Source organism: Aquarana catesbeiana, linkage group LG13 (genome assembly GCF_042186555.1).
Source record: "Aquarana catesbeiana isolate 2022-GZ linkage group LG13, ASM4218655v1, whole genome shotgun sequence".
NCBI lineage: Eukaryota > Metazoa > Chordata > Amphibia > Anura > Ranidae > Aquarana > Aquarana catesbeiana.
Window position 1 is genome coordinate 4,946,346 of NC_133336.1, and position 27,764 is coordinate 4,974,109.

Sequence of the window (27,764 nt, forward strand, 5' to 3'; positions counted from 1 at the left end):
GCTCTTGTGGGGACCTTGATGTAGGATGGGCTCTTGTGAGGACCCTGATGTAAGGTGGGCTCTGGTGGGGACCTTGATGTAAGGTGGGCTTTGATGGGGACCTTGATGTAAGGTGGGCTCTTGTGGGGACCTTGATGTAGGATGGGCTCTTGTGAGGACCCTGATGTAAGGTGGGCTCTGGTGGGGACCTTGATGTAAGGTGGGCTCTTGTGGGGACCTTGATGTAAGGTGGGCTCTTGTGGGGACCTTGATGTAAGGTGGGCTCTTGTGGGGACCTTGATGTAAGGTGGGCTCTTGTGGGGACCTTGATGTAGGGTGGGCTCTGATGGGGACCTTGATGTAGGGTGGGCTCTTGTGGGGAGTCTGACTGTCTGACATCTTGTATACGGGGTCCTCTTCTCTTTCAATATTGGATCACCAGACTGTCCTGGGCCATGCAGACGATACTCAGGCGGGAGGGTCGGTGGTCTCCTCTTCGGGTCGGATCAGATTATTTATAAAAAATAAATAAAGTGCACTAATTATATGAAAATACACACATAGATGTGAATACATGTGGGTAGTAGTAAAAACCACAATCTACTGAGAGCAAGTAAATGACTCCATGAGTGGTAAAAATATATAAGTGCAAAACATAAAAACTCAAATAAAAAGAAAAAACAAAAAATGTGTACATGTGAAATACAATGATATTAATAGCGTGAAAATCTGAAAATCAAACAAACTCAGTCCATGGGTTCAAATATAAAAAGTTCATCAGTGAAAAAAAGCTTCCATCCACTATACAGCTCAGCAGCAACTAATCCCCCTATGAGTGGATTGACAAGGGAGAGAGATGTGCAGGATGGTGCAAATCCACTGGCGGTGACTCCAATAAGTAAGAAAGTGATAAAGGTGGACTCTTACCCTCCGTGTTGGACCCCCTCCTTGGCAGGGTCTATCAGGCATGCAGATTTTTGCCCTCTGCAGGGACCATGTAATGAGAAGATCTCCCCAGCAGCTGTTAGGAATGTTGTCTCCGATCCGGGCTTGTCCAAGTGAAACGCCTGGAGAGGGGGGAAGGAAAGCTCTCTTGATCCCAGTGTGGCAAAGGAAAAAACAAAAGAGCAGAGCTCCAATAGTGTAAAAAGTTTCGGAATTTATTAAATAAAACTACAGACCGCAACGGAGAGTGCGCGCTCCGTGAGGTGAAAATACAATTAAAAACAAGCCGGCATATAAAAATCGTAATAACCCGTGCATAACATGGGGCAATCGTGACGGCTTACAACGTAGCCACGCCCTACATGTTTCGTCATTAGTAGACGTCTTCAAAGGGGCACGGGCTACGTGTTAAGCCATCCCCTATATATCAGATCAGATTATTTGTCTATCAGTTGCCCGGGACAGGCTGGACACCACCAGACACCTCGAATGGATTGATAGATTAGAATATGTTGTAGATAACAGAGGATAAACCGTATACAATGTTTCACAGAAGAGTTCTGTCTTCCTCTCCAGGGATCATGGTGAATGGCTCATCGACGTGCTTCTCCCTCAAGGTACGTTTCATGTTGTTTCTGACTTTTCTGAGTTTAGCAGTCTACATATAATAGAAGGTGGGGGGATTTTTTGGGGAGAAATTTTCCTTTTAATTTTCTGTAAAGTATTTCTTACATACGCAAGTGTCTGTACTAAGCCACCAATGGGATCCATACATTCAGGTTTCAGCTGCCATTTTCCAGGGTAGGTTTTGATTGATCGGTGAGGCAATGTATACAGATTATGCCAACGCTGATATAAGAGGCCAACTGTGTGATATAAAGCCCATCTCCAAGCTCTCCTACTGAGTGCCCAACCCCCCCACCCAAAGCCATCAGTACTATTTTATGTGTTTTTTAAGTACTTGCCTATAAAACTTGAAGACTTGAGATTTGAGACTGAGGTGCCATGCCATGGGTTGATAGTCCAATATAAATGTATTCCAGTGAAAGATCAAGTAGAAGACTATACTGTATAGGGGTGGCAGCCCTCTGAGTTTGCCTCTTAAATGACCAGTGATTAATTGATGCTTAAATGGAAACCATGAAAATGAAAAATTCCTTTAAATATAGCGCCTGGAGGGTCCCCTTAGTCTGCCTGTAAAGTGGCGCCTCTGAACCCATGTAGAGAACCTGCTGCAGCAAAAATAACATAAATAAAGCCAAAAAAATGTCATTCTCCATTCAAGCGTTCCTTATTTTGTAAACAACGTCTTGGGGAGCCGGTCTGTATATTGAGGCCACAATTTAGTGCACTCGGAACACGATTAGAGATTTTTTGGATAAATTCTGGTGTCTCTTTCGCAGACTTTGGATAGCAATAACAGGTGCGGAAAAATTGGGCTTTGTGTGTTGGTGGTCCATTCACACTGTAACCCTCTAGAGGTACTCTTGATGAATCAAGTAATGGCTGGGCATCATCAAGGAGCAAGTGGCTGACGCTGTGTTCAAACAACTCAGCTAAATCCTACATGCCTGATGCTGGGGCTATGGCAGGAGTAGCTGTGGACGAGGAAGTAGAATAGAGCTAGTCTCTGCTCGGGTCACGGAGGAGGAGGATGAGGAAGGTTTAGTAAGCCTCTCTAGTAGCACTGAACAGAGCCCTGTTCTATTTCCCTCCATTACAATATCACATTACAAATGGCTGCTTTGGGAAGGAACCTTTTTATAGTGTGGGGTGGGTCTATGAGCCATGATTGGATAGAGTCATCATGACACTGTCCAATCATGGCTCTGACAGTACTCTGTGCCCTAATTGGGCAAACCCTTCATAGCTTCAGCCAATCAGGGCTTCCGGTGCAGCATGCAGTGCACTGTAGGGCGTTCAGCGGGTCGAAAAAACACTCGAACGCCCCCGACAATTCGGGTATTCGCCGAATGGGCGAACAGCCAGTGTTCAGCCTGAACTCTTGCTCAGGCCGAACCGTATGCCCAACACTAGCAACAAGTTTAAAAGGCTAAAAAAAACAATGTGGCTAAGGGCCAAAGTTAAAAAAGCTATAATTTATTAAAAAAAGAGCTTTTAAAAAATATAAAAATGAAGGAACACTATCATCGTTTAAGTGTTACAAAGAATATAACAGAATATGTTTAAAAGGAAATCAAACGCCAGGATTTTAACACTGGCGATTTTACGGTGTATTAGTGGTGTACCCCAAGGTTCATTTGTATTAGTGGTGTACCCCAAGGTTCATTTGTATTAGTGGTGTACCCCAAGGTTCATTTGTATTAGTGGTGTACCCCAAGGTTCAGTGTTATTAGTGGTGTACCCCAAGGTTCAGTGTTATTAGTGGTGTACCCCAAGGTTCTATGTTATTAGTGGTGTACTCCAAGGTTCAGCGTTATTAGTGATGTACCCAAAGGTTCAGTATCATTAATGGTGTACTCCAAGGTTCAGTGTTATTAGTGGTGTACCCCAAGGTTCCGTATTATTAGTAGTGTACCCCAAGGTTCAGTGTTATTAGTGGTGTACTCCAAGGTTCAGTGTTATTAGTGGTGTACCCCAAGGTCCAGTGTCATTAGTGGTGTACTCCAAGGTTCAGTGTTATTAGTGGTGTACTCCAAGGTTCAGTGTTATTAGTGGTGTACTCCAAGGTTCAGCGTTATTAGTGGTGTACCCCAAGGTTCATTTGTATTAGTGGTGTACCCCAAGGTTCAGTGTTATTAGTGGTGTACCCCAAGGTTCAGTGTCATTAGTGGTGTACTCCAAGGTTCAGCGTCATTAGTGGTGTACTCCAAGGTTCAGCGTCATTAGTGGTGTACCCCAAGGTTCATTTGTATTAGTGGTGTACCCCAAGGTTCAGTGTCATTAGTGGTGTACTCCAAGGTTCAGTGTCATTAGTGGTGTACCCCAAGGTTCAGTGTTATTAGTGGTGTACCCCAAGGTTCATTTGTATTAGTGGTGTACTCCAAGGTTCAGCGTTATTAGTGGTGTACTCCAAGGTTCAGTGTCATTAGTGGTGTACCCCAAGGTTCAGTGTTATTAGTGGTCTACCCCAAGGTTCATTTGTATTAGTGGTGTACCCCAAGGTTCAGTGTCATTAGTGGTGTACCCCAAGGTTCAGTGTTATTAGTGGTGTACCCCAAGGTTCATTTGTATTAGTGGTATACCCCAAGGTTCATTTGTATTAGTGGTGTACCCCAAGGTTCATTTGTATTAGTGGTGTACCCCAAGGTTCGGTGTTGTTAGTGGTGTACCCCAAGGTTCAGTGTCATTAGTGGTGTACCCCAAGGTTCAGTGTCATTAGTGGTGTACTCCAAGGTTCAGTGTCATTAGTGGTGTACTCCAAGGTTCAGTGTCATTAGTGGTGTACCCCAAGGTTCAGTGTCATTAGTGGTGTACTCCAAGGTTCAGCGTCATTAGTGGTGTACCCCAAAGTTCAGTGTCATTAGTGGTGTACCCCAAGGTTCAGTGTCATTAGTGGTGTACTCCAAGGTTCAGTGTCATTAGTGGTGTACCCCAAGGTTCAGTGTCATTAGTGGTGTACTCCAAGGTTCAGTATCATTAGTGGTGTACTCCAAAGTTCAGTGTCATTAGTGGTGTACCCCAAGGTTCAGTGTCATTAGTGGTGTACCCCAAGGTTCAGTGTTATTAGTGGTCTACCCCAAGGTTCATTTGTATTAGTGGTGTACCCCAAGGTTCAGTGTCATTAGTGGTGTACCCCAAGGTTCAGTGTTATTAGTGGTGTACCCCAAGGTTCATTTGTATTAGTGGTATACCCCAAGGTTCATTTGTATTAGTGGTGTACCCCAAGGTTCATTTGTATTAGTGGTGTACCCCAAGGTTCGGTGTTGTTAGTGGTGTACCCCAAGGTTCAGTGTCATTAGTGGTGTACCCCAAGGTTCAGTGTCATTAGTGGTGTACTCCAAGGTTCAGTGTCATTAGTGGTGTACTCCAAGGTTCAGTGTCATTAGTGGTGTACCCCAAGGTTCAGTGTCATTAGTGGTGTACTCCAAGGTTCAGTATCATTAGTGGTGTACTCCAAAGTTCAGTGTCATTAGTGGTGTACCCCAAGGTTCAGTGTCATTAGTGGTGTACCCCAAGGTTCATTTGTATTAGTGGTGTACCCCAAGGTTCAGCGTTATTAGTGGTGTACTCCAAGGTTCAGTGTCATTAGTGGTGTACTCCAAGGTTCAGTGTCATTAGTGGTGTACTCCAAGGTTCAGTGTCATTAGTGGTGTACCCCAAGGTTCAGTGTTATTAGTGGTGTACTCCAAGGTTCAGCGTTATTAGTGGTGTACCCCAAGGTTCATTTGTATTAGTGGTGTACCCCAAGGTTCAGTGTCCTTAGTGGTGTACTCCAAGGTTCAGTGTCCTTAGTGGTGTACCCCAAGGTTCAGTGTCATTAGTGGTGTACTCCAAGGTTCAGTGTCATTAGTGGCGTACCCCAAGGTTCAGTGTCATTAGTGGCGTACTCCAAGGTTCAGTGTCATTAGTGGTGTACCCCAAGGTTCAGCGTCATTAGTGGTGTACCCCAAGGTTCAGCGTCATTAGTAGTGTACTCCAAGGTTCAGCGTCATTAGTAGTGTACCCCAAGGTTCAGTGTCATTAGTGGTGTACCCCAAGGTTCAGCGTCATTAGTAGTGTACTCCAAGGTTCAGCGTCATTAGTGGTGTACCCCAAGGTTCAGTGTCATTAGTGGTGTACCCCAAGGTTCAGCGTCATTAGTGGTGTACTCCAAGGTTCAGCGTCATTAGTGGTGTACTCCAAGGTTCAGTGTCATTAGTGGTGTACCCCAAGGTTCAGTGTCATTAGTGGTGTACCCCAAGGTTCAGTGTCATTAGTGGTGTACTCCAAGGTTCAGTGTCATTAGTGGTGTACTCCAAGGTTCAGTGTCATTAGTGGTGTACTCCAAGGTTCAGTGTCATTAGTGGTGTACCCCAAGGTTCAGTGTCATTAGTGGTGTACCCCAAGGTTCAGTGTCATTAGTGGTGTACCCCAAGGTTCAGTGTCATTAGTGGTGTACTCCAAGGTTCAGTGTCATTAGTGGTGTACTCCAAGGTTCAGTGTCATTAGTGGTGTACCCCAAGGTTCAAAAGTGCAGTCTATTTGCCTTTAGTAAATTGACCCCACTGACTATACTGTATTATCTTCTACTCAATCTTGCATTACAATAAATTGGAATAAATGTATATCTGGGATGTCCACCCAAGGTATGGCTCTTGAATCTCAAATCGATTTACAGTAATTAAAAGCCGAGTTGACGTTTCTGAGTGTTCATGTAATGATGACTATGACCGCATGGCCTAGCGTTTCTCATTGAGTTTTATGTATATCTCATACAGCTGAAATTTCAGCCATTTGTCAGAAAAAGGTAAGATCGGTATGGCGCAGTCATCACCCAATCATCCATTGCCACTGTGACGTGTCTGCTTGTGGCCTCTTCATCATCTTTATGCCTCATTGATTTGTACAATTGCTGCATCCCATGTGATTATTTGTGCTATCAGTCCAAGTGTGAGCTTACACGGGACCTTCTCCTTCTTGTATTGTAATTGTAATTCTTTCTGTTCTCAATCTCCACCAAAAGACACTTTGGGGCCGAGGCGTAACTAGAACCTTCAGGGCAAGAAAGCGGTGCAAGAAACCATGAAGGGCCCCGGGCCCTTCCCACTGATCCTGGGGCCCTTTACTTCCATTGTGGGACCCTTTAATACAGTCCCGCAGCAGGCCACCCACGATGGCGGAATGCCAGAGCCCAGTCACAAGTGTGATCTTTGTGACCCTGGTAGTTCCTCCATTGGTGTCAGTAAATTTTGATTTTTGTTGTTTTATTATTTATTTTTTACCATTTAAAAATGTTTTTTATTATTCTTTACACATTTTTTAGGACCCCCGTCCTAAAAAATGTGGGGCTTTGGTGAAAGATCAGAGGTCTAAGCAGACCCCCCTATGACTCACTTTTGAGACAGAGTAAGGGACCGAGGAGAAATTCATCAGTCCCTTACTCCCTCACTTGCACTTGCTCATCCTGCAAGAGACATCCCCCATATCCATCAAGAGACATCCCCCATATCCTGCAAGAGACATCCCCCATATCCAGCAAGAGACATCCCCCATATCCATCAAGAGACATCCCCCATATCCTGCAAGAGACATCCCCCCATATCCATCAAGAGACATCCCCCATATCCTGCAAGAGACATCCCCCATATCCAGCAAGAGACATCCCCCATATCCAGCAAGAGACATCCCCCATATCCAGCAAGAGACATCCCCCATATCCAGCAAGAGACATCCCCCATATCCAGCAAGAGACATCCCCCATATCCAGGAAGAGACATCCCCCATATCCTGCAAAAGACATCCCCCATATCCATCAAGAGACATCCCCCATATCCAGCAAGAGACATCCCCCATATCCAGCAAGAGACATCCCCCATATCCAGGAAGAGACATCCCCCATATCCTGCAAAAGACATCCCCCATATCCATCAAGAGACATCCCCCATATCCATCAAGAGACATCCCCCATATCCTGCAAGAGACATCCCCCATATCCAGCAAGAGACATCCCCCATATCCTGCAAGAGACATCCCCCATATCCATCAAGAGACATCCCCCATATCCTGCAAGAGACATCCCCCATATCCATCGAGACATCCCCCATATCCATCAAGAGACATCCCCCATATCCATCGAGACATCCCCCATATCCATCAAGAGACATCCCCCATATCCTGCAAGAGACATCCCCCATATCCAGCAAGAGACATCCCCCATATCCATCGAGACATCCCCCATATCCTGCAAAAGACATCCCCCATATCCATCAAGAGACATCCCCCATATCCAGCAAGAGACACCCCCCATATCCATCGAGACATCCCCCATATCCAGCAAGAGACATCCCCCATATCCATCAAGAGACATCCCCCATATCCATCGAGACATCCCTCATATCCAGCAAGAGACATCCCCCATATCCATCAAGAGACACCCCCCATATCCATCGAGACATCCCCCATATCCATCAAGAGACACCCCCCATATCCATCAAGAGACATCCCCCATATCCAGCAAGAGACACCCCCCATATCCATCGAGACATCCCCCATATCCTGCAAGAGACATCCCCCATATCCATCGAGACATCCCCCATATCCATCAAGAGACAGCCCCCATATCCATCGAGACATCCCCCATATCCTGCAAGAGACATCCCCCATATCCAGCAAGAGACACCCCCCATATCCATCAAGAGACATCCCCCATATCCAGCAAGAGACATCCCCCATATCCATCAAGAGACATCCCCCATATCCATCGAGACATCCCCCATATCCTGCAAGAGACATCCCCCATATCCAGCAAGAGACACCCCCCATATCCATCGAGACATCCCCCATATCCTGCAAGAGACACCCCCCATATCCATCGAGACATCCTCCATATCCAGCAAGAGACATCCCCCATATCCAGTAAGAGACATCCCCCATATCCTGCAAGAGACATCCCCCATATCCAGCAAGAGACACCCCCCATATCCATCAAGAGACATCCCCCATATCCATCGAGACATCCCCCATATCCTGCAAGAGACATCCCCCATATCCAGCAAGAGACACCCCCCATATCCATCGAGACATCCCCCATATCCTGCAAGAGACATCCCCCATATCCAGCAAGAGACACCCCCCATATCCATCGAGACATCCCCCATATCCTGCAAGAGACACCCCCCATATCCATCGAGACATCCCCCATATCCAGCAAGAGACATCCCCCATATCCTGCAAGAGACATCCCCCATATCCAGCAAGAGACATCCCCCATATCCATCAAGAGACATCCCCCATATCCTGCAAGAGACATCCCCCATATCCATCAAGAGACATCCCCATATCCTGCAAGAGACATCCCCCATATCCTGCAAGAGACATCCCCCATATCCTGCAAGAGACATCCCCCATATCCAGCAAGAGACATCCCCCATATCCAGGAAGAGACATCCCCCATATCCTGCAAAAGACATCCCCCATATCCATCAAGAGACATCCCCCATATCCAGCAAGAGACATCCCTCATATCCTGCAAGAGACATCCCCCATATCCAGCAAGAGACATCCCCCATATCCAGCAAGAGACATCCCCCATATCCTGCAAGAGACATCCCCCATATCCATCAAGAGACATCCCCCATATCCTGCAAGAGACATCCCCCATATCCATCAAGAGACATCCCCCATATCCTGCAAGAGACATCCCCCATATCCTGCAAGAGACATCCCCCATATCCAGCAAGAGACATCCCCCATATCCTGCAAGAGACATCCCCCATATCCAACAAGAGACATCCCCCATATCCATCGAGACATCCCCCATATCCTGCAAAAGACATCCCCCATATCCATCAAGAGACATCCCCCATATCCAGCAAGAGACATCCCCCATATCCAGCAAGAGACACCCCCCATATCCATCGAGACATCCCCCATATCCAGCAAGAGACATCCCCCATATCCTGCAAGAGACACCCCCCATATCCATCGAGACATCCCCCATATCCAGCAAGAGACAACCCCCCATATCCATCAAGAGACATCCCCCATATCCAGCAAGAGACACCCCCCATATCCATCGAGACATGCCCCATATCCTGCAAGAGACATTCCCCATATCCATCAAGAGACAGCCCCCATATCCATCGAGACATCCCCCATATCCTGCAAGAGACATCCCCCATATCCAGCAAGAGACACCCCCCATATCCATCAAGAGACATCCCCCATATCCAGCAAGAGACATCCCCCATATCCATCAAGAGACATCCCCCATATCCATCGAGACATCCCCCATATCCTGCAAGAGACATCCCCCATATCCAGCAAGAGACACCCCCCATATCCATCGAGACATCCCCCATATCCTGCAAGAGACACCCCCCATATCCATCGAGACATCCCCCATATCCAGCAAGAGACATCCCCCATATCCAGCAAGAGACATCCCCCATATCCAGCAAGAGACATCCCCCTTATCCTGCAAGAGACATCCCCCATATCCAGCAAGAGACATCCCCCATATCCATCGAGACATCCCCCATATCCATCGAGACATCCCCCATATCCTGCAAGAGACACCCCCCATATCCATCGAGACACCCCCCATATCCAGCAAGAGACATCCCCCATATCCTGCAAGAGACACCCCCCATATCCATCGAGACATCCCCCATATCCAGCAAGAGACATCCCCCATATCCAGCAAGAGACATCCCCCATATCCTGCAAGAGACATCCCCCATATCCATCGAGACATCCCCCATATCCTGCAAGAGACACCCCCCATATCCATCGAGACACCCCCCATATCCAGCAAGAGACATCCCCCATATCCAGCAAGAGACATCCCCCATATCCATCAAGAGACACCCCCCATATCCATCAAGAGACATCCCCCATATCCATCGAGACATCCCCCATATCCATCAAGAGACATCCCCCATATCCATCAAGAGACATCCCCCATATCCATCGAGACATCCCCCATATCCAGCAAGAGACATCCCCCATATCCTGCAAGAGACACCCCCCATATCCATCGAGACATCCCCCATATCCTGCAAGAGACATCCCCCATATCCATCAAGAGACAGCCCCCATATCCATCGAGACATCCCCCATATCCTGCAAGAGACATCCCCCCATATCCATCAAGAGACACCCCCCATATCCAGCAAGAGACATCCCCCATATCCATCAAGAGACATCCCCCATATCCATCGAGACATCCCCCATATCCTGCAAGAGACATCCCCCATATCCAGCAAGAGACACCCCCCATATCCATCGAGACATCCCCCATATCCTGCAAGAGACATCCCCCATATCCTGCAAGAGACATCCCCCATATCCAGCAAGAGACACCCCCCATATCCTGCAAGAGACACCCCCCATATCCATCGAGACATCCCCCATATCCAGCAAGAGACATCCCCCATATCCAGTAAGAGACATCCCCCATATCCTGCAAGAGACATCCCCCATATCCATCGAGACATCCCCCATATCCAGCAAGAGACATCCCCCATATCCAGCAAGAGACATCCCCCATATCCAACAAGAGACATCCCCCATATCCTGCAAGAGACATCCCCCATATCCTGCAAGAGACATCCCCCATATCCAGCAAGAGACACCCCCCATATCCATCAAGAGACATCCCCCATATCCATCAAGAGACATCCCCCATATCCATCGAGACATCCCCCATATCCTGCAAGAGACATCCCCCATATCCAGCAAGAGACACCCCCCATATCCATCGAGACATCCCCCATATCCTGCAAGAGACACCCCCCATATTCATCGAGACATCCCCCATATCCAGCAAGAGACATCCCCCATATCCAGCAAGAGACATCCCCCATATCCTGCAAGAGACATCCCCCATATCCTGCAAGAGACACCCCCTATATCCATCGAGACATCCCCCATATCCAGCAAGAGACATCCCCCATATCCTGCAAGAGACATCCCCCATATCCAGCAAGAGACACCCCCCATATCCATCGAGACATCCCCCATATCCAGGAAGAGACACCCCCCATATCCAGCAAGAGACATCCCCCATATCCATCAAGAGACATCCCCCAAATCCATCGAGACATCCCCCATATCCTGCAAGAGACATCCCCCATATCCAGCAAGAGACACCCCCCATATCCATCGAGACATCCCCCATATCCTGCAAGAGACACCCCCCATATCCATCGAGACATCCTCCATATCCAGCAAGAGACATCCCCCATATCCAGTAAGAGACATCCCCCATATCCTGCAAGAGACATCCCCCATATCCAGCAAGAGACACCCCCCATATCCATCAAGAGACATCCCCCATATCCTGCAAGAGACACCCCCCATATCCATCGAGACATCCCCCATATCCAGCAAGAGACACCCCCCATATCCATCAAGAGACATCCCCCATATCCTGCAAGAGACACCCCCCATATCCATCGAGACATCCCCCATATCCTGCAAGAGACACCCCCCATATCCATCGAGAGACATCCCCCATATCCAGCAAGAGACACCCCCCATATCCATCGAGACATCCCCCATATCCAGCAAGAGACATCCCCCATATCCTGCAAGAGACATCCCCCATATCCAGCAAGAGACACCCCCCATATCCATCAAGAGACATCCCCCATTACTGTGTCTTTTGGTGGAGGTGTCGGAGTACACCTGGCAAGTTCCGCCTGGAAAAAAAGCCCTGTATAATGCTTGTGTGTACGGGGTAATTGGGGTGTGCCCAGGCACCCCTGACACACCCCGTGCACATGCCTATTCCTACATATTTAGAGGTGGGGTCTGGGTGGGACCAACCAGGTGTGATTTTGGTAAACCCACCTGCAAAGGGGGCAGATGCAATGCAGACCATGGGGGGGGGGGAGGGGGGGTTCAGTGGGCGGGACCTTAATGGTAATAAGTTATGGTGACTCAAAGGCTCTTCATCCCATTTATTTATTTATTTATTTATTTATTTATTTATTTAGAATTTTCCATTTCTCAGGCCCATCGAGTCCCAGTTTGGACCCCGCCTGCCTCCTCCTCTCAGGACTTTGACATCTATATATGAAATTCTTATATTCCCTTCTCTGTATTTTCCAGAACTGCAGCTCTCACGTCAGGAGGGCGGTGGTGACCTGCTTCTCCGCCGGCTGCTGCGGCCGTCACGGTAACCGGCCGGTGCGTTACTGCAAACGCTGCCACTCCTACCACCATAACCAAGAGGCGGGAGGAGCTTCCTCATCGGAGGCGCACCTATTCCAGACGTCCCCGCCCCCTATTAACACCAGAGAGTGCGGAGCGGAGGAGCTGGTGTGCGCTGTAGAGGCCGTGATAAGGTATTCTAGATTGCAAGCTCTGAAATCCAACCAACCAGAACATTGCAGGCCAAGAACAAAATCCGGAGCCTTTTACGTGCACTTTAACCACTTTAGCTCCGGAAGATTTACCCCCCCCCCCTTAATGACCAGGCCACATTTTTACTAAATAGCACCGTGTTACTTTAACTGACAATTGCGCGGTCATGCGACACTGTACCCAAATAAAATGTATGTCATTTTTTTCACACAAACAGAGGTTTTCTTTTGGTGGTATTTGAAGAAAACAAAAAACCCCGACAATTTTGAAAAAACAAAACAAAAAAAAAATTAAAAAATGATACTTTCTGCTATAAAACGTGTCCAATAAAAAAAAAAAAATCGAATTTCTTGAAGTTATCTTTTCATTGTGAATGTCGCAAACCACAAAATAAAAAAAATAAATAAATAACAAATTTCTTCATAAATTTTGGCCAGTATGTATTCTGCTTCATGTTTTTGGTTATAAAATCCCAATAAGCGTTTATTGATTAGTTCACGTGAAGGTTACCCGCGGCTACAAACTATGGGATAGATTTATGGAATTTTCATTGATAATTTCCTGCGGGAGGATAAAGCTGATGGACTTGTTATGCTGCAAATAATAAGCGCTAATTAATCAGCAAACCAAAGAAAAAAGTGAAGGAAAAACAAAAAAAATGAATTCAAATGCAATCTAAATTATTAGTCTTTTTTAACACAAATAAAACTTTTAAGGGCAACCAGAAATCTCGCTTTAACGAAGTATGTAAAATCGCTGAATTTTGTGTGAACAGGTAAAAGCGCACATAAATAACAAAAATTCATAAAATGTATCAACAACGGCTGAGTACTCAATATATGAACAGAAGCTTGGTGTGAATATATATATATATATATATATATATGTTCTCTTCATCCCAACGCGTTTCAGACACAATAAATGTCTTTCATCAGGGGTAAGTAGAGGAAAGGTGGTAATGTTTGATTTACTAAATAATTAACATTGGTAATAATTTGATAAATGTTCAAAGCATTCGATACATTATGGGATGTTAGATAAAGTACATATAATAGCGATGTACAAATACCGTACCGGTGACCCTAACATAGGGGAAAAAACCTTTCAGTGACAGGGAATATAAAAAGACACGCGGCCATTCGCTGGAATTGGAAGAGAAGCGGTTTAAGCTTAAACTGCTTAGAGGGTTCTTTACTGTCTACTGTCTTTACCTTATTTAGGTTTCTCTGTCAGATTCTTTTTTCCAGAGGGTTCTTTACTGTCAGAGCGGTAAGGATGTGGAATTCTCTTCCACAAGCGGTGGTATTAGCAGGGAGAGTCAATAGTTTCAAAAAGCTATTAGATGGGCACCTTAATGATCGCAACATGGGAGGCCCTTCCATTAAGGGCACACTGGCGCCACCCCCTCTATTCACATCACTCCCCCATATGGTTAATGGATGGATTCATGCACAGCATGAATCTATCCGCGGCCACACCCTGTTCATGCGTCTGGCCCCTTTCAGGACACCGGGGGCATGAATTACAGCGGGGGGGGGGGTGTTTTTTGAAGCACCTGATTAGAGCCATAGGCTCTAATAGGCTTCAAAATAGGGTGGACTCGGAGCGCAGAGCATTGCGCTCGGACCCCACCCAGGTGTGTTAGGAAAACAAATGAATATTTTATTACACTGATTCGACTCTCCACCAATCAGGAAGCGTGGGTCTGTTACTCGTTTCCCAATTGAATGAAAGGTCAGGCGATCCTATTGGACGCCTAGGAAGGAGAGGGGAGGAGATGCACGGCGGAAGCCGCTGTGATCTCAGAAGAGAAGAGGACACGGGAGACGCTGCCAGATGCCCACCACTTGATCCCCTGCCTGATGTGCCCGCCGATCCCCGCCGCTGTGCGCCCGCTGATCCCCGATGTGCCCCCCGATGCAGTAGGCTCTCCGATCCCCGATGTGCCTGCCGATCCCGGATGTGCCCACCACCGATAGGGTAAGTCCCGATGGACCGGCAGATAGTTTTTGAGGTGCCATGGGGTGGGGGGTGGGGTGGGGGTTGTTTGCAGCCCCCCCAAACGAAAAACCACCAGCCGCCACTGGATCGCATACATACAAGGATATACAATGTGCTATTGCCATAAACACTTACACACACACATCATGGGTTGAACTGGATGGACTGGTGTCTTTATTTCAACCTTATGAACTATGTAACTATGTAACATACCATCCAGCAATATATGACACCAAATACAGGTGTTATTAGTATACAAACAATGTCCACTGCCTCCAGTCAATAAAAATGCACTGCAAACCCCTCCCCAATAGGCCCCCGGACTTCTATACATTATTTTCTCCTACCCTAGATTTCTTGACTCAGCTCACTGAGACGCTCTGTGGTCGACTACTGGGTGATCCCACAGCTGCCCAGCATCAATGGCGTCTCTCCACACATGTCCCAACAACAACAAATATATACTCCTCATAGTGTAGAAATCACCAAACACCATTTATTAAGCATAAAACCGCACAACAATGAATTAAATTGTGAATTGTTTAATTAAATTGTTAGTTTAATTAAATGAAACATTTTATTAACAATAAAAAGAATTGCGCAAATCAGTATCATCACCAGCCGGCAAAACAGTCCCCTTTACTTCCTGTATGCGATGATGTCACAGGGAGGCCGCGCCCGACATGCTAGCCCCGGAAGACATCTGTTTTATGACGAAACACGTCGGGTGGAGCCTCTCCTTGACGTCATCGAGTACAGAAAGTAAACCGGAAGTGCGCTGTGTTTTGTCATTATACGGATAAGCGCAACTCTTTTTATTGTTTGTAAGTGTGGTTTTATGCTTAATTGTTTGGTGGTGATTTCTACACTATGAGGAGAGATATTTGTTTACTTTTGCATGATCCTAATTGCTTGGGAACCATAACGACTTGTCTGAGGAGCAGCACAGGCGGACAGTCCTGAGACCCGCGTGGAGAGACACCATTGATGCTGAGCAGCTGCTGGCTGAGCTCTTGTAGACCACTCTGAAAAAGAAGGGTCATTTCGGTCTGGTAAGCCCGCATCTTATCTTCCATTCCTGGTGATGGGGGACACTGGTGATACTTGGATACTTTTTTTGAAGGAGGAAGAAGTCCACTCATTCGATATGTTTAAAGGGGACTTAATTTGGATTGCTTTAGAATTTATTTTGTTTGTTTTTTCTTTATTTTTTTCTTCGGTTCGATTGTTTTTTTTTAGCGCAACACTTATTATTTGTAGCACCATATCAGAGAAGATATCCTCTTTTGTGTTTGCAGCTCACCATTACTTTATGCCTGACTTTGCGCGATTTCCAGTTGGTGTTTTAATTGATGAACTATCATGGCTGCTACATCCAGAGCCGCTCATCTCTGGTTATCTTTTCAGTTTACTGAAGGAGGCGGAGTATCACGCGGAGCAGAGGGAGTACGAGATGAACCGGCGGAGGCAGATGGGCCTGGCCTCCTCACATCATTCGCTGGACAACACCGACTTCGATAACAAAGATGATGATAAACACGACCAGCGTCTACTCAGCCAGTTCGGAATCTGGTTCCTGGTGAGGAGTGTTACCTGTGTGTATAGTGCCCAATAGCCAAAAACATTAAAGTCTATCTGAATTCAAATGGAATGCATTGCAGCTGACCAAGTTCTATAGTCCTAAAAGTTTGAGATAGTTCTATAGTCCACAAGGTTTGAGATATCCAAGTGCAGCATTGTTACCAGCTTACCAGATTTCTGGTGGGATCAGCAGGGGGTTCCACTCAAATACAAGTCACTCACACAGACATGCATACAAGTTTAATTACTCCCTGACACTACTTACATTAGTTAGCCTCGTAGGGGGCTTATACCATGGAGGCTCCACCAAAGGTGGGAAGCTCCCCCAGAAGAAACCTCCACAATCACAACTATTAGGCATAACCACTAGTTAAGACAATGGTATACCAGCTCAATGTTCAAGGCAGGCCTACTCTAATAGGTGATCTGCCAGCTGGGGGCGCTGTATAGTGTTAACCCAAGGTTGGCAAAGTTTTTATAATTTGAAGTTGAGGCAGAAGCTCGTTAATGAGTCCTACTAAATCTAGAGTGGAATATTTTCTTTGATTGTATATTTAAGAAACCAAATGGAAGCAAAGAAGAGATGTTCACAGTTACGTAAACCACCAACCATCCAATAATAGCAGTAACCGTTTTTTTTTGGCTTTCTGTTATACGGTACCAGGTGAGCCTATGCACGCCGAGCGAGAACACTCCCACCGAGAGCCTCGCCCGGCTGGTCAGCATGGTGTTCCAGTGGTTCCATTCCACGGCTTACATGATGGACGACGAGGTCGGCAGCCTTGTTGAGAAGCTCAAACCTCAGTTTGTCACCAAGTGGCTGAAGACGGTGTGCGACATTCGCTTCGATGTCATGGTCATGTGCCTGCTGCCCAAACCCATGGAGTTCGCCAGGGTAGGTTCTGAGCCCAATGATGAGTGGTTTTCTGCGCCTATGGCTGACCCGCAGCGGCGGCTACATCTCTTACTAAAAGATAAATGTTAATAGTTTGGGGTCCATTTTATTTATATATTCAGGTTTATACATTTTTAAACTGATGCTTTTATTTATATAAAGTGGCCTCACAGAGTGATCTGAGTTTTATAAAGACTGTTTGCCTTCAGACTCTCTCTCTTTAATTGAAGCTTTGTGGGCCTATTCAGCTTAAGCTACTGAGCGCGGTATACATAAGATTTTTTTACGTAAACCAGATAAGCATATGCTTGTAAAAAAGCACCATATACCGCTCTACCACCTAATATGAACTATTCCTTTATACCCCCATGGCCATTAATATGCCGTTACCCCCCTACAACCATAGGCATTAATATGGAGTTGCCCTCCTACCCCCATGGCATTTCATATGAAGTTGCCCTTCTACCCCCATGGCATTTCATTTGGAGTTGCCCTTCTACCCCCATGGCCATTAATATGGAGTTGCCCCCTACCTCCATGGCCATAAATATGATGTTGTCCTCCTACCCTCATGGCCATTAATATGGAGTTGCCTTCCTACCCCCATGGCTATTAAAGAGGAACTGCAATTTGCTCACATAATTTGTAATAAAAACATCTTTATTGTTTTATATATACTGGGATTCTGTACTTGCTAAATATGCTGCAGAAATCTCCCTCCACTGAGCCTGGCTGCAGCCATTTTAACTGAGGGCAGCTGAGGCTGCTGCCTGTTCACTTCCTGGTTTTGCACAGAGGCACACCCCCAGCTCCGCAGCCCCATAGCTATCATTGACCCTCTTATGACTCATCTCCCCTCCCTTCCTAGCAAACTCTCACTAGAGCGAGAGAGAGCTGTGCATGATGTCATAAGCCTAGGCCAATGACCAGACAAGAAACAGGAAGTGGGCTGTATAAGGTATTTACTGGCAGAAAAAAATGTTTTACTATCCAAAGTTAAAACAACAACAAGGGCAGAAGATTTGATAAATGGAAAGGTGAAAAAATGACTGAAGTTCCACTTTAATATGAAGTTACCCTATCCTCATGGCCATTATAATGGAGTTGCCCCCCCACCCCCAAGGCCGTTAATATGAAGTTGCCCCCCTACCCCCATGGCCATTAATATGGAGTTGCCTCCCTACTCCTATGGCCAATATTATGAAGTTGTCCTCCTATCCCCATGGCCTTTAATATGGCATTGCCCCCTTCCGCCATTGCCACTAATATGCAGTTGTCCTCCTACCCCCAAATTACTGAGGGTCCGCTTTAATATGAAGTTGCCCTATCCTCATGGCCATTAATATGAAGTTGATCTATCTCATGGCCAGTAATATGAAGTTGCCACCCTACCCCCAAGGCTATTAATATGGAGTTGCCTCCCTACCCCTATGACCAATAATATGAAGTTGTCCTCCTACCCCTATGGCCTTTAATATGGAGTTGCCCCCTTCCACCATGGCCACTAATATGCAGTTGACCTCCTACTCCCATGGCCTTTTAATATGGAGTTGCTCTCCTACCCCCATGGCCAATAATATGGAGTTGTTCTCCTACCCCCATGGCTATTATGGACTTGTTATCCTACAACCATGGTCATTGGTATGAAGTTGTCGTCCTTACCCCATGGCCATGAAAATGGAATTGCTCCCTACCCCCGTGTTCATTAATATGGAGTTGCACCCCCCCCCCCCCCCATGGCCATTGATATGGAGTTGCCCTCCTTCCCCCATGTCCATTAATATGGTGTTGTCCTCCTTCCCCCATGTCCATTAATATGGTGTTGTCCTCCTTCCCCCATGTCCATTAATATGTTGTTGTCCTCCTTCCCCCATGGCCATTAATATGGAGTTGTTCTCCTACCCCCATGGCCATTAATATGGCATTGTCCTCCTTCCCTCATGGCCATTATTATGGAGTTGTCCTCCTACCCCCATAGCCATTATTATTGAGTTGCCTCCCTATCCCCATGGCCTATATTATGGAGTTGCCCCTCTACCCCCATGGCAATTAATATAGGGTCCCCCCCCCCATAAGTTAAAGGATTTAGCCGGAAATTCTGTAGTCCATATAGCGATTTTAATGGTTGGCAACAGCCTTAGTCGTTCTATTGGCTCCCCTTTGTAGTTATAACATTCTCAAGTCTTCTGTGAACACTTTGCACCAGATTCGGAGGTCTCTGTGGGAATGTGTGCCCATTTGTGAAGTTAGGTACTGATGTTGGATGAGAAGACCTGGCTCACTATCCATGTTCCAATTCATCCCAAAGGTGTTTAGTAGAGTTGAGGTCAGGGCTCTGTGCAGGACAGTCAAACCATGCAGGGTTTTCATAGCACTAAATCAGAGATCTGGATGTAGCGGTAGGTTGGGCCTAGACCTGAATGCATGTCCTGCTATGGTGATTCTCGCTGCATGGTGTCTCTATCATGGTACGTTCATCCCATTCTCTGCTTCATAACAAGGGAATGGGCCAAGCCTGCTTATACAGAAACATTTCAGAAAAACGGAAAACCTACCTGTGGGCTTACAAGCTGGAAGATCTCACGATCACCCCCCTAGGTGCTTAGAAATCGCACAAAAATTGGTTGTCCAGCTGTTTGTAGACAACCTCCCTCTATTAGAAGGGCTCTTTGAGTCATTGCTGGGCTTCTTTGTTGACGGTCAGAGACACCACTGGAGGGCAGGCTTGCTCCTTCAAAAATCAGAATCTACTAAAAATATTTTCTGGATTGTCTATTTTTACCGTGAGATTTCTGAGTTCTGTAAGTCTCAGAGATGTATGGCTGAGAATAAAGTAAGTGAAATCTTTATGGCTTTCATGTGTGCCACAAAGCCTAAAGAGTACCATTCACATCAATTCTATTAGATCATTTGCAATGACATTGTCTTCTGCTGGCAGAAAATTATTATTTCATCTTTTTATTTGTGCCCTTTCATTGATGTATTACCTGGCTTACTATGTAACCTGGTCTGTGAGATGGTGTACTACTGCCATTGCCACAGATCACCTGCAGAGCAGGTCTGTTACCTGTAGTTCTACAAATATGTGGTCTGTTCCTGCCTTGTTGTGGTACGGGGCTTTAGGTGTCACTACATATAACTTACTGATTAATATAACTAGCTTCATGGCCAGTCTCCAATCTACGCCTCTATTTAAGCTTTGCTCAGACTAACATACTTTGCCCAAGCAAAAGGTTTCATTCTTAGCTGCAGGCCCCAGTTGTAGAGGTATGTCCCAGTTGCGGAGTGTGCCCCAGTTGCGGAGTGTGCCCCAGTTGCGGAGTGTGCCCCAGTTGCGGAGTGTGCCCCAGTTGCGGAGTGTGCCCCAGTTGCGGAGTGTGCCTCAGTTGCGGAGTGTGCCTCAGTTGCAGATTGTGCCCCAGTTACCGAGTTTTCCTATTTCCAGTATTCCAGAGTTTGAGTTCATGTGACCTGTGCCTCCGGTGTTCTCTGTGCCTCTATTAATGCCTGCATTCCTTTTCCTCCAGAGAATCTGTCACCGTGTGCACTATTTCTTGTGACCCCTGTACACCTATGTCTCCAGTGACCCCTGTACACCTATGTCTCCAGTGACCCCTGTACACCTATGTCTCCAGTGACCCCTGTACACCTATGTCTCCAGTGACCCCTGTACACCTATGTCTCCAGTGACCCCTGTACACCTATGTCTCCAGTGACCCCTGTACACCTATGTCTCCAGTGACCCCTGTACACCTATGTCTCCAGTGACCCCTGTACACCTATGTCTCCAGTGACCCCTGTACACCTATGTCTCCAGTGACCCCTGTACACCTATGTCTTCAGTGACCCCTGTACACCTATGTCTCCAGTGACCCCTGTACACCTATGTCTCCAGTGACCCCTGTACACCTATGTCTCCAGTGACCCCTGTACACCTATGTCTCCAGTGACCCCTGTACACCTCTGTCTCCAGTGACCCCTGTACACCTATGTCTCCAGTGACCCCTGTACACCTATGTCTCCAGTGACCCCTGTACACCTATGTCTCCAGTGACCCCTGTACACCTCTGTCTCCAGTGACCCCTGTACACCTATGTCTCCAGTGACCCCTGTACACCTATGTCTCCAGTGACCCCTGTACACCTATGTCTCCAGTGACCCCTGTACACCTATGTCTTCAGTGACCCCTGTACACCTATGTCTTCAGTGACCCCTGTACACCTATGTCTCCAGTGACCCCTGTACACCTATGTCTCCAGTGACCCCTGTACACCTATGTCTCCAGTGACCCCTGTACACCTCTGTCTCCAGTGACCCCTGTACTCTATGTCTCCAGTGACCCCTGTACACCTATGTCTCCAGTGACCCCTGTACACCTATGTCTCCAGTGACCCCTGTACACCTATGTCTCCAGTGACCCCTGTACACCTATGTCTTCAGTGACCCCTGTACTCTATGTCTCCAGTGACCCCTGTACTCTATGTCTCCAGTGACCCCTGTACACCTATGTCTCCAGTGACCCCTGTACACCTCTGTCTCCAGTGACCCCTGTACTCTATGTCTCCAGTGACCCCTGTACACCTATGTCTTCAGTGACCCCTGTACACCTATGTCTTCAGTGACCCCTGTACTCTATGTCTCCAGTGACCCCTGTACTCTATGTCTCCAGTGACCCCTGTACACCTATGTCTCCAGTGACCCCTGTACACCTATGTCTTCAGTGACCCCTGTACACCTCTGTCTCCAGTGACCCCTGTACTCTATGTCTCCAGTGACCCCTGTACACCTATGTCTCCAGTGACCCCTGTACACCTATGTCTCCAGTGACCCCTGTACACCTATGTCTTCAGTGACCCCTGTACACCTATGTCTCCAGTGACCCCTGTACTCCTATGTCTTCAGTGACCCCTGTACACCTATGTCTCCAGTGACCCCTTTACTCCTATGTCTTCAGTGACCCCTGTACACCTATGTCTTCAGTGACCCCTGTACACCTATGTCTCCAGTGACCCCTGTACACCTATGTCTCCAGTAACCCCTGTACACCTATGTCTCCAGTAACCCCTGTACACCTATGTCTTCAGTGACCCCTGTACACCTATGTCTCCAGTGACCCCTTTACACCTATGTCTCCAGTGACCCCTGTACTCCTATGTCTTCAGTGACCCCTGTACACCTATGTCTCCAGTGACCCCTGTACACCTATGTCTCCAGTGACCCCTGTACTCCTATGTCTTCAGTGACCCCTGTACACCTATGTCTCCAGTGACCCCTGTACACCTATGTCTCCAGTGACCCCTGTACACCTATGTCTCCAGTGACCCCTGTACACCTATGTCTCCAGTGACCCCTGTACACCTATGTCTCCAGTGACCCCTGTACACCTATGTCTCCAGTGACCCCTGTACACCTATGTCTCCAGTGACCCCTGTACACCTATGTCTCCAGTGACCCCTGTACACCTATGTCTCCAGTGACCCCTGTACACCTATGTCTCCAGTGACCCCTGTACACCTATGTCTCCAGTGACCCCTGTACACCTATGTCTCCAGTGACCCCTGTACACCTATGTCTTCAGTGACCCCTGTACTCCTATGTCTTCAGTGACCCCTGTACACCTATGTCTCCAGTGACCCCTGTACTCCTATGTCTTCAGTGACCCCTGTACACCTATGTCTCCAGTGACCCCTGTACACCTATGTCTCCAGTGACCCCTGTACACCTATGTCTCCAGTGACCCCCGTACACCTATGTCTCCAGTGACCTCTGTGTCACCCAGTGTCCCTGAGTTCCAATGCTCCTGAGTTTCACAGTTCCTGACTCTGAGGTGGTTAACCTCAGCCTTATTTCTGACAACACTTGTCTGCTGCCTGCCCTGGCTCCGGCCCCTTCAGCCTGTTCAGTTTCTAAGACTGTTTATGAATTTGGTACCCCTCACTCTGTTTCTTTCCGTGGTCAGCTGCTGTCGGCCTAGGTGTGCCCAGGAGCCGCAACCTGAGCGCTGTCTTGCAGCCACACCCGTCACACCTTTCAGGGTGCTCTGGTGAATACCAGGTAGATCTTTAAACTCTGCCCTTTGGCGTTCCTTGTGGCTCACACCTATACCTATAAGAAGACTGAACAGTGGGTCCACCATCCCAGCTATATGTGACAGTCATGTTGAGGTAAAAGCAAAACTAGATAATACAGACAAATGTATGTGGACATCCCTCCAGACTTTTAATGCTAGTGTTTCCAGTGAAGGGTCCTGTTAATACTCCATCATACAAAGGCATTGTAGACAATTGTGTTCTTCCAGCCTTGTGGTAACAGTTTGGTGAAGACGCCTTTCCTGTTCCACCATGACTGTGGCCACAAAGCCAGCTCCATAAAGACATGGTTTGACCAGTTTGGTCCAGCTCCATAAAGACATTGGTTGACAAGTGTGGAGCAGCTCCATATAGACATTGGTTGACAAGTGTGGACCAGTTCCATAAGGGCATGGGTTGACCAGTTTGGTGTGGAGGAACTTGAGTGTCCTGCAGAAAGCCCTGACCCCAACCTGACCTCACAAATGGGCCAAATTCCCAAAGATAGCCTCCAAGATCTTGTGTGAAGCTTTCTGAGAAGAGTGGAGGATGTTACAGCCACAAAGGGGGCAACTTTATATTAATGGCCATGGTTTTGGAATGGGGTGTCCAATAAGCTCATATAGGTGAGATGGTCAGGTGTCCCAAAATAATTGGCCAAATCCCATCATTCTGACCACACATATCTAAGCCCAGTCTTATCAGTCCTTAGATGTGGTGGCTATATTTGTTTTTAGGCTTTTTTCTTAATTTTTTTGCTGGTGAGTGAGAGTTAACCTCATAGTCCTTCATAGAAGTATTCCTTCTTCAGTAAAGTAACTTGTATCGCTCCTCCAGGTTGGCGGATATTGGGACAAGTCCTGCAGCACAGCCACGCAGCTGAAGGAAGGTCTGAATAGAATTTTGTGCCTTATTCCTTATAACGTTATAAACCAGCCGGTCTGGGAGTGTATCATGCCGGAGTGGCTCGAGGCCATCAGAACGGAGGTGCCGGACCACCAGCTTAAGGAGTTCCGAGAGGTCCTCAGGTCAGTTGAACATGTCCTGCTGTAAAGGGAGTCGCAGACTAAAAATGAAGTGTATGTCTGCCAACTCTAACCATAAACTTCTGTTATTGGAGAAGTTCCTTGTTCGGATTTCCATACAATTTCCCCATTCACTGTACTAATAACATTCTCTGGTTCATTCGCAGTAAAATGTTTGATATTGAGATGTGCCCGCTGCCCTTCTCCATGGAAGAGATGTTTGGGTTTATCAGCTGCCGATTCACCGGCTACCCATCCTCCGTCCAGGAACAAGCTTTACTCTGGCTACATGTGAGTGTCCTGTATACGTTTCTTATTTCTCCACCCTAGGATAGAGAGATCCACAAATATTTAGTGTGGACATCTCCTTTATCTTCCTGTCATTGTCCTTTCTTTTTAATTAAAAAAAATATATTTTATGCTTTACCAAGAAACCACTTCCCGCCCGGCGTATTGTAATAATACAGCTGGGAGGGGGCTCTGTTATTCCGGGTGGATGTCATATGACGTCCCTCCGTGTGTGCACCCCAGGGGCCAGGCAGCAGTGCAATCTGTGACCCAATCTGTTGCACTGAGCGCTTTTTTTTTTTCTGCCCGCTGTGAGCAGCCCTGGCACCATGTGATTGCTGTGACCAATCACAGGGATCACATGTCAGCTGCAAACAAAGGCTGCCATTCATTGTGTACTATTGTGATCTCTGCGATTGGTCACAGCGATCATATGGTACAGGGCCAATGACAATGGACCTGTACCATGTGATAGCTTTGACCAATCACAGCTATCACAATAGTACCCACAGAGTCACGGCTCGGGGGCGCACCTGCCTGGATGCCCCCCAGAGCAAGCTGCTTGCTTTTGGGGGCACTCAGCGGGAGGGAGGGGCCAGGAGCGCTGGCGGGGAACCTGAGAAAAGGAGGATCGGGGCTGCTCTGTGCAAAACCACTACACAGAGCAGGTAAGTACAGCATGTTTGTTGTTATTATTTATTTATTTTTCATCACTTATCACAGCAAACATTTTTTTAAAGAACTTTTTTTTTTTTTTCAAATGTTTATATGAATGTTTGTTGGAAAATCTTCTAGTGTATGGCCAGCTTGTGTAAGTCTCCTTGTGCTATAGTGAAATACTTGGATGTCTGGAGGTTCTTCAAGCTGATAAAGTGTTCCAAGATAACAGAAATTAATGTCTCTTCTTCCCAGTCTTTACTTTGAAACTTTTTAAAACCTTCGCCGTGATGAGAGGATGTTGATTTCCTTGTCGCTCCATTTCACAGGTTTTGTCAGAACTGGACATCGTGGTCCCCCTTCAGCTGTTGATCAGCATGTTCTCTGATGGGGTGAACTCGGTGAAGGAGCTGGCCAATCAGAGGAAAGTCCGAATCACCGAGATATCCGGGAACATTCCTGGAAACCGGGTAAGGAAGACTTTACCATCTCTGATGATCTGTAAATTTCTCTAAAGACATTGATGTGACATTAACCATTTCCCGCTTGCCCTGGCGCCCCTTTAACCACTTCAGCCCCCGGAAGATTTTACCCCCTTCCTGACCAGAGCACTTTTTGCGATTCGGCACTGCGTCGCATTAACTGACAATTGCACGGTCGTGCGACGTTGTACCCAAACAAAATCGATGTCCTTTTTTTCCCACAAATAGAGCTTTCTTTTGGTGCATTTGATCGCCTCTGCGTTTTTTATTTTTTGTGCTATAAACAAAAAAAAGAGCGATAAATTGAAAAAAAACGCATTATTTTTTACTTTTTGCTATAATAAATATCCGCCCAAAAATATACAAAAACATTTTTTTTCCCCAGTTTTAGGCCGATACGGTAATCTTCTACATATTTTTGATAAAAAAAATCGCAATAAGCGTATATTGATTGGTTTGTGCAAAAGTTATAGCGTCTACAATATAGGGGATAGATTTGTGGCATTTTTATCATTATTTTTTTTTACTAGTAATGGCGGCGATCTGCGATTTTTAAAAACATTTTTTTTTGTGACTACGACATTATGGCGGACACATCGGACACTTGTGACACATTTTTGGAACCATTGGCATTAATACAGCGCTTAGTGCTATAAAAATGCATTGATTACTGTAAAAATGTCACTGGCAGTGCAGGGGGTTAACACTGGGGGGGCGGTGAAGGGGTTAAATGTGTTCCCTGGGAGGTGATTCTAACTGAAGGGGGAGGGGACTAACTAGAGGAAGTGACGGATCGTGGTTCCTAGCTAATAGGAACACACGATCTGTCACTCCTGTCAGAACGGATTTGTGTATTTACACACACTCGTTCCTGTTTTGTGTCTCCTGCTCACAATCGTTCGTGGCCGGGCGGTCATCGCGACCCTCGGCCACGAGCATCGGCACCCCCACTGTGCAGCGAGCACGCGCACGCGACTGCTATCCGGACCTCTGCGAGATCACGAACAGTAACGTGATTTTGCGCAGGAAGCCAACCAGCCGCGGTAACAACTGGTCTGGAAGCGTTTAAATTAGGGTTGCATCTATACTGTTTTTTTTACCGGCAAGTGCGAGTACCGATACTTTCAGTCAAGTACTCGCCGACACCCAGTACTGATATTTTACGGTGCGATTTCAGCCCATACAAAATAAATCGACTCAAATCGCACTGCAAAGAATTGCATGAGAACGGGAATGTGGTGCGATTCCTGTCCAAATTGCATACGTTTCCCCCATCCGATCCTGTGTGAACCCGGGCTGAAGTTACTTTGACGGCTTAGTATCGGTACCAATACCGGTACTTTAACCCCTTCACGCCGACAGTACGCATATATGTAGCTCCACTGGACTGGGGTTTTTTTTCCCCCTGTGGGGCCGCATATATGCGTATTTGTCTTTGTGCTGGGAGCGCTCAGCGGGAGCCCCCCGGGTCCTATACTAACGATCGGTACCCAGAACTCCCGGTTCTGGGTCACCTGATCACTGTGGTAGCCTCTGATTGGCTCTCACAGTGATCAGTCATCATGAAGCCCCCCCCCGTTTCTCATTCTGTGAATGGAGGGGAGAGATACAATGTATCTCTCCTCTCTCTCTCTCTCCTTCTCTCTCTCTCTCTCCTTCTTCTCTCTCTCTCTCCTTCTCTCTCTCTCTCTCTCTCTCACTCTCCTCTCTCTCTCTCCTTCTCTCTCTCTCTCTCCTTCTCTCTCTCTCTCTCTCTCTCTCTCTCTCTCCTTCTCTCTCTCTCTCTTCTCTCTCTCTCTCTCTCTCTCCTCTCTCTCTCCTCTCTCTCTCTCTCTCTCTCTCCTCTCTCTCTCTCATCTCTCTCTTCTCT

At 47.0% G+C, this 27,764-nt stretch overlaps 1 protein-coding gene across 3 annotated transcripts in view; it reads left to right on the forward strand.

The window, feature by feature from the left end:
- UNC79 (unc-79 homolog, NALCN channel complex subunit) overlaps positions 1 to 27,764 on the forward strand; it is a 270,207-nt gene that overhangs the window by 80,176 nt on the left and 162,267 nt on the right. For 2 of the 3 annotated variants that reach the window (XM_073609763.1, XM_073609762.1), the window contains 8 exons: positions 1,501 to 1,541; positions 6,306 to 6,334; positions 12,643 to 12,878; positions 16,306 to 16,477; positions 17,144 to 17,374; positions 24,280 to 24,470; positions 24,635 to 24,758; positions 25,742 to 25,882. In XM_073609763.1, coding sequence (XP_073465864.1) covers positions 1,501 to 1,541; positions 6,306 to 6,334; positions 12,643 to 12,878; positions 16,306 to 16,477; positions 17,144 to 17,374; positions 24,280 to 24,470; positions 24,635 to 24,758; positions 25,742 to 25,882 — 1,165 coding nt within the window. The remainder of the gene's footprint in view (positions 1 to 1,500; positions 1,542 to 6,305; positions 6,335 to 12,642; positions 12,879 to 16,305; positions 16,478 to 17,143; positions 17,375 to 24,279; positions 24,471 to 24,634; positions 24,759 to 25,741; positions 25,883 to 27,764) is intronic. The other variant, XM_073609764.1, reaches the window with a different exon arrangement.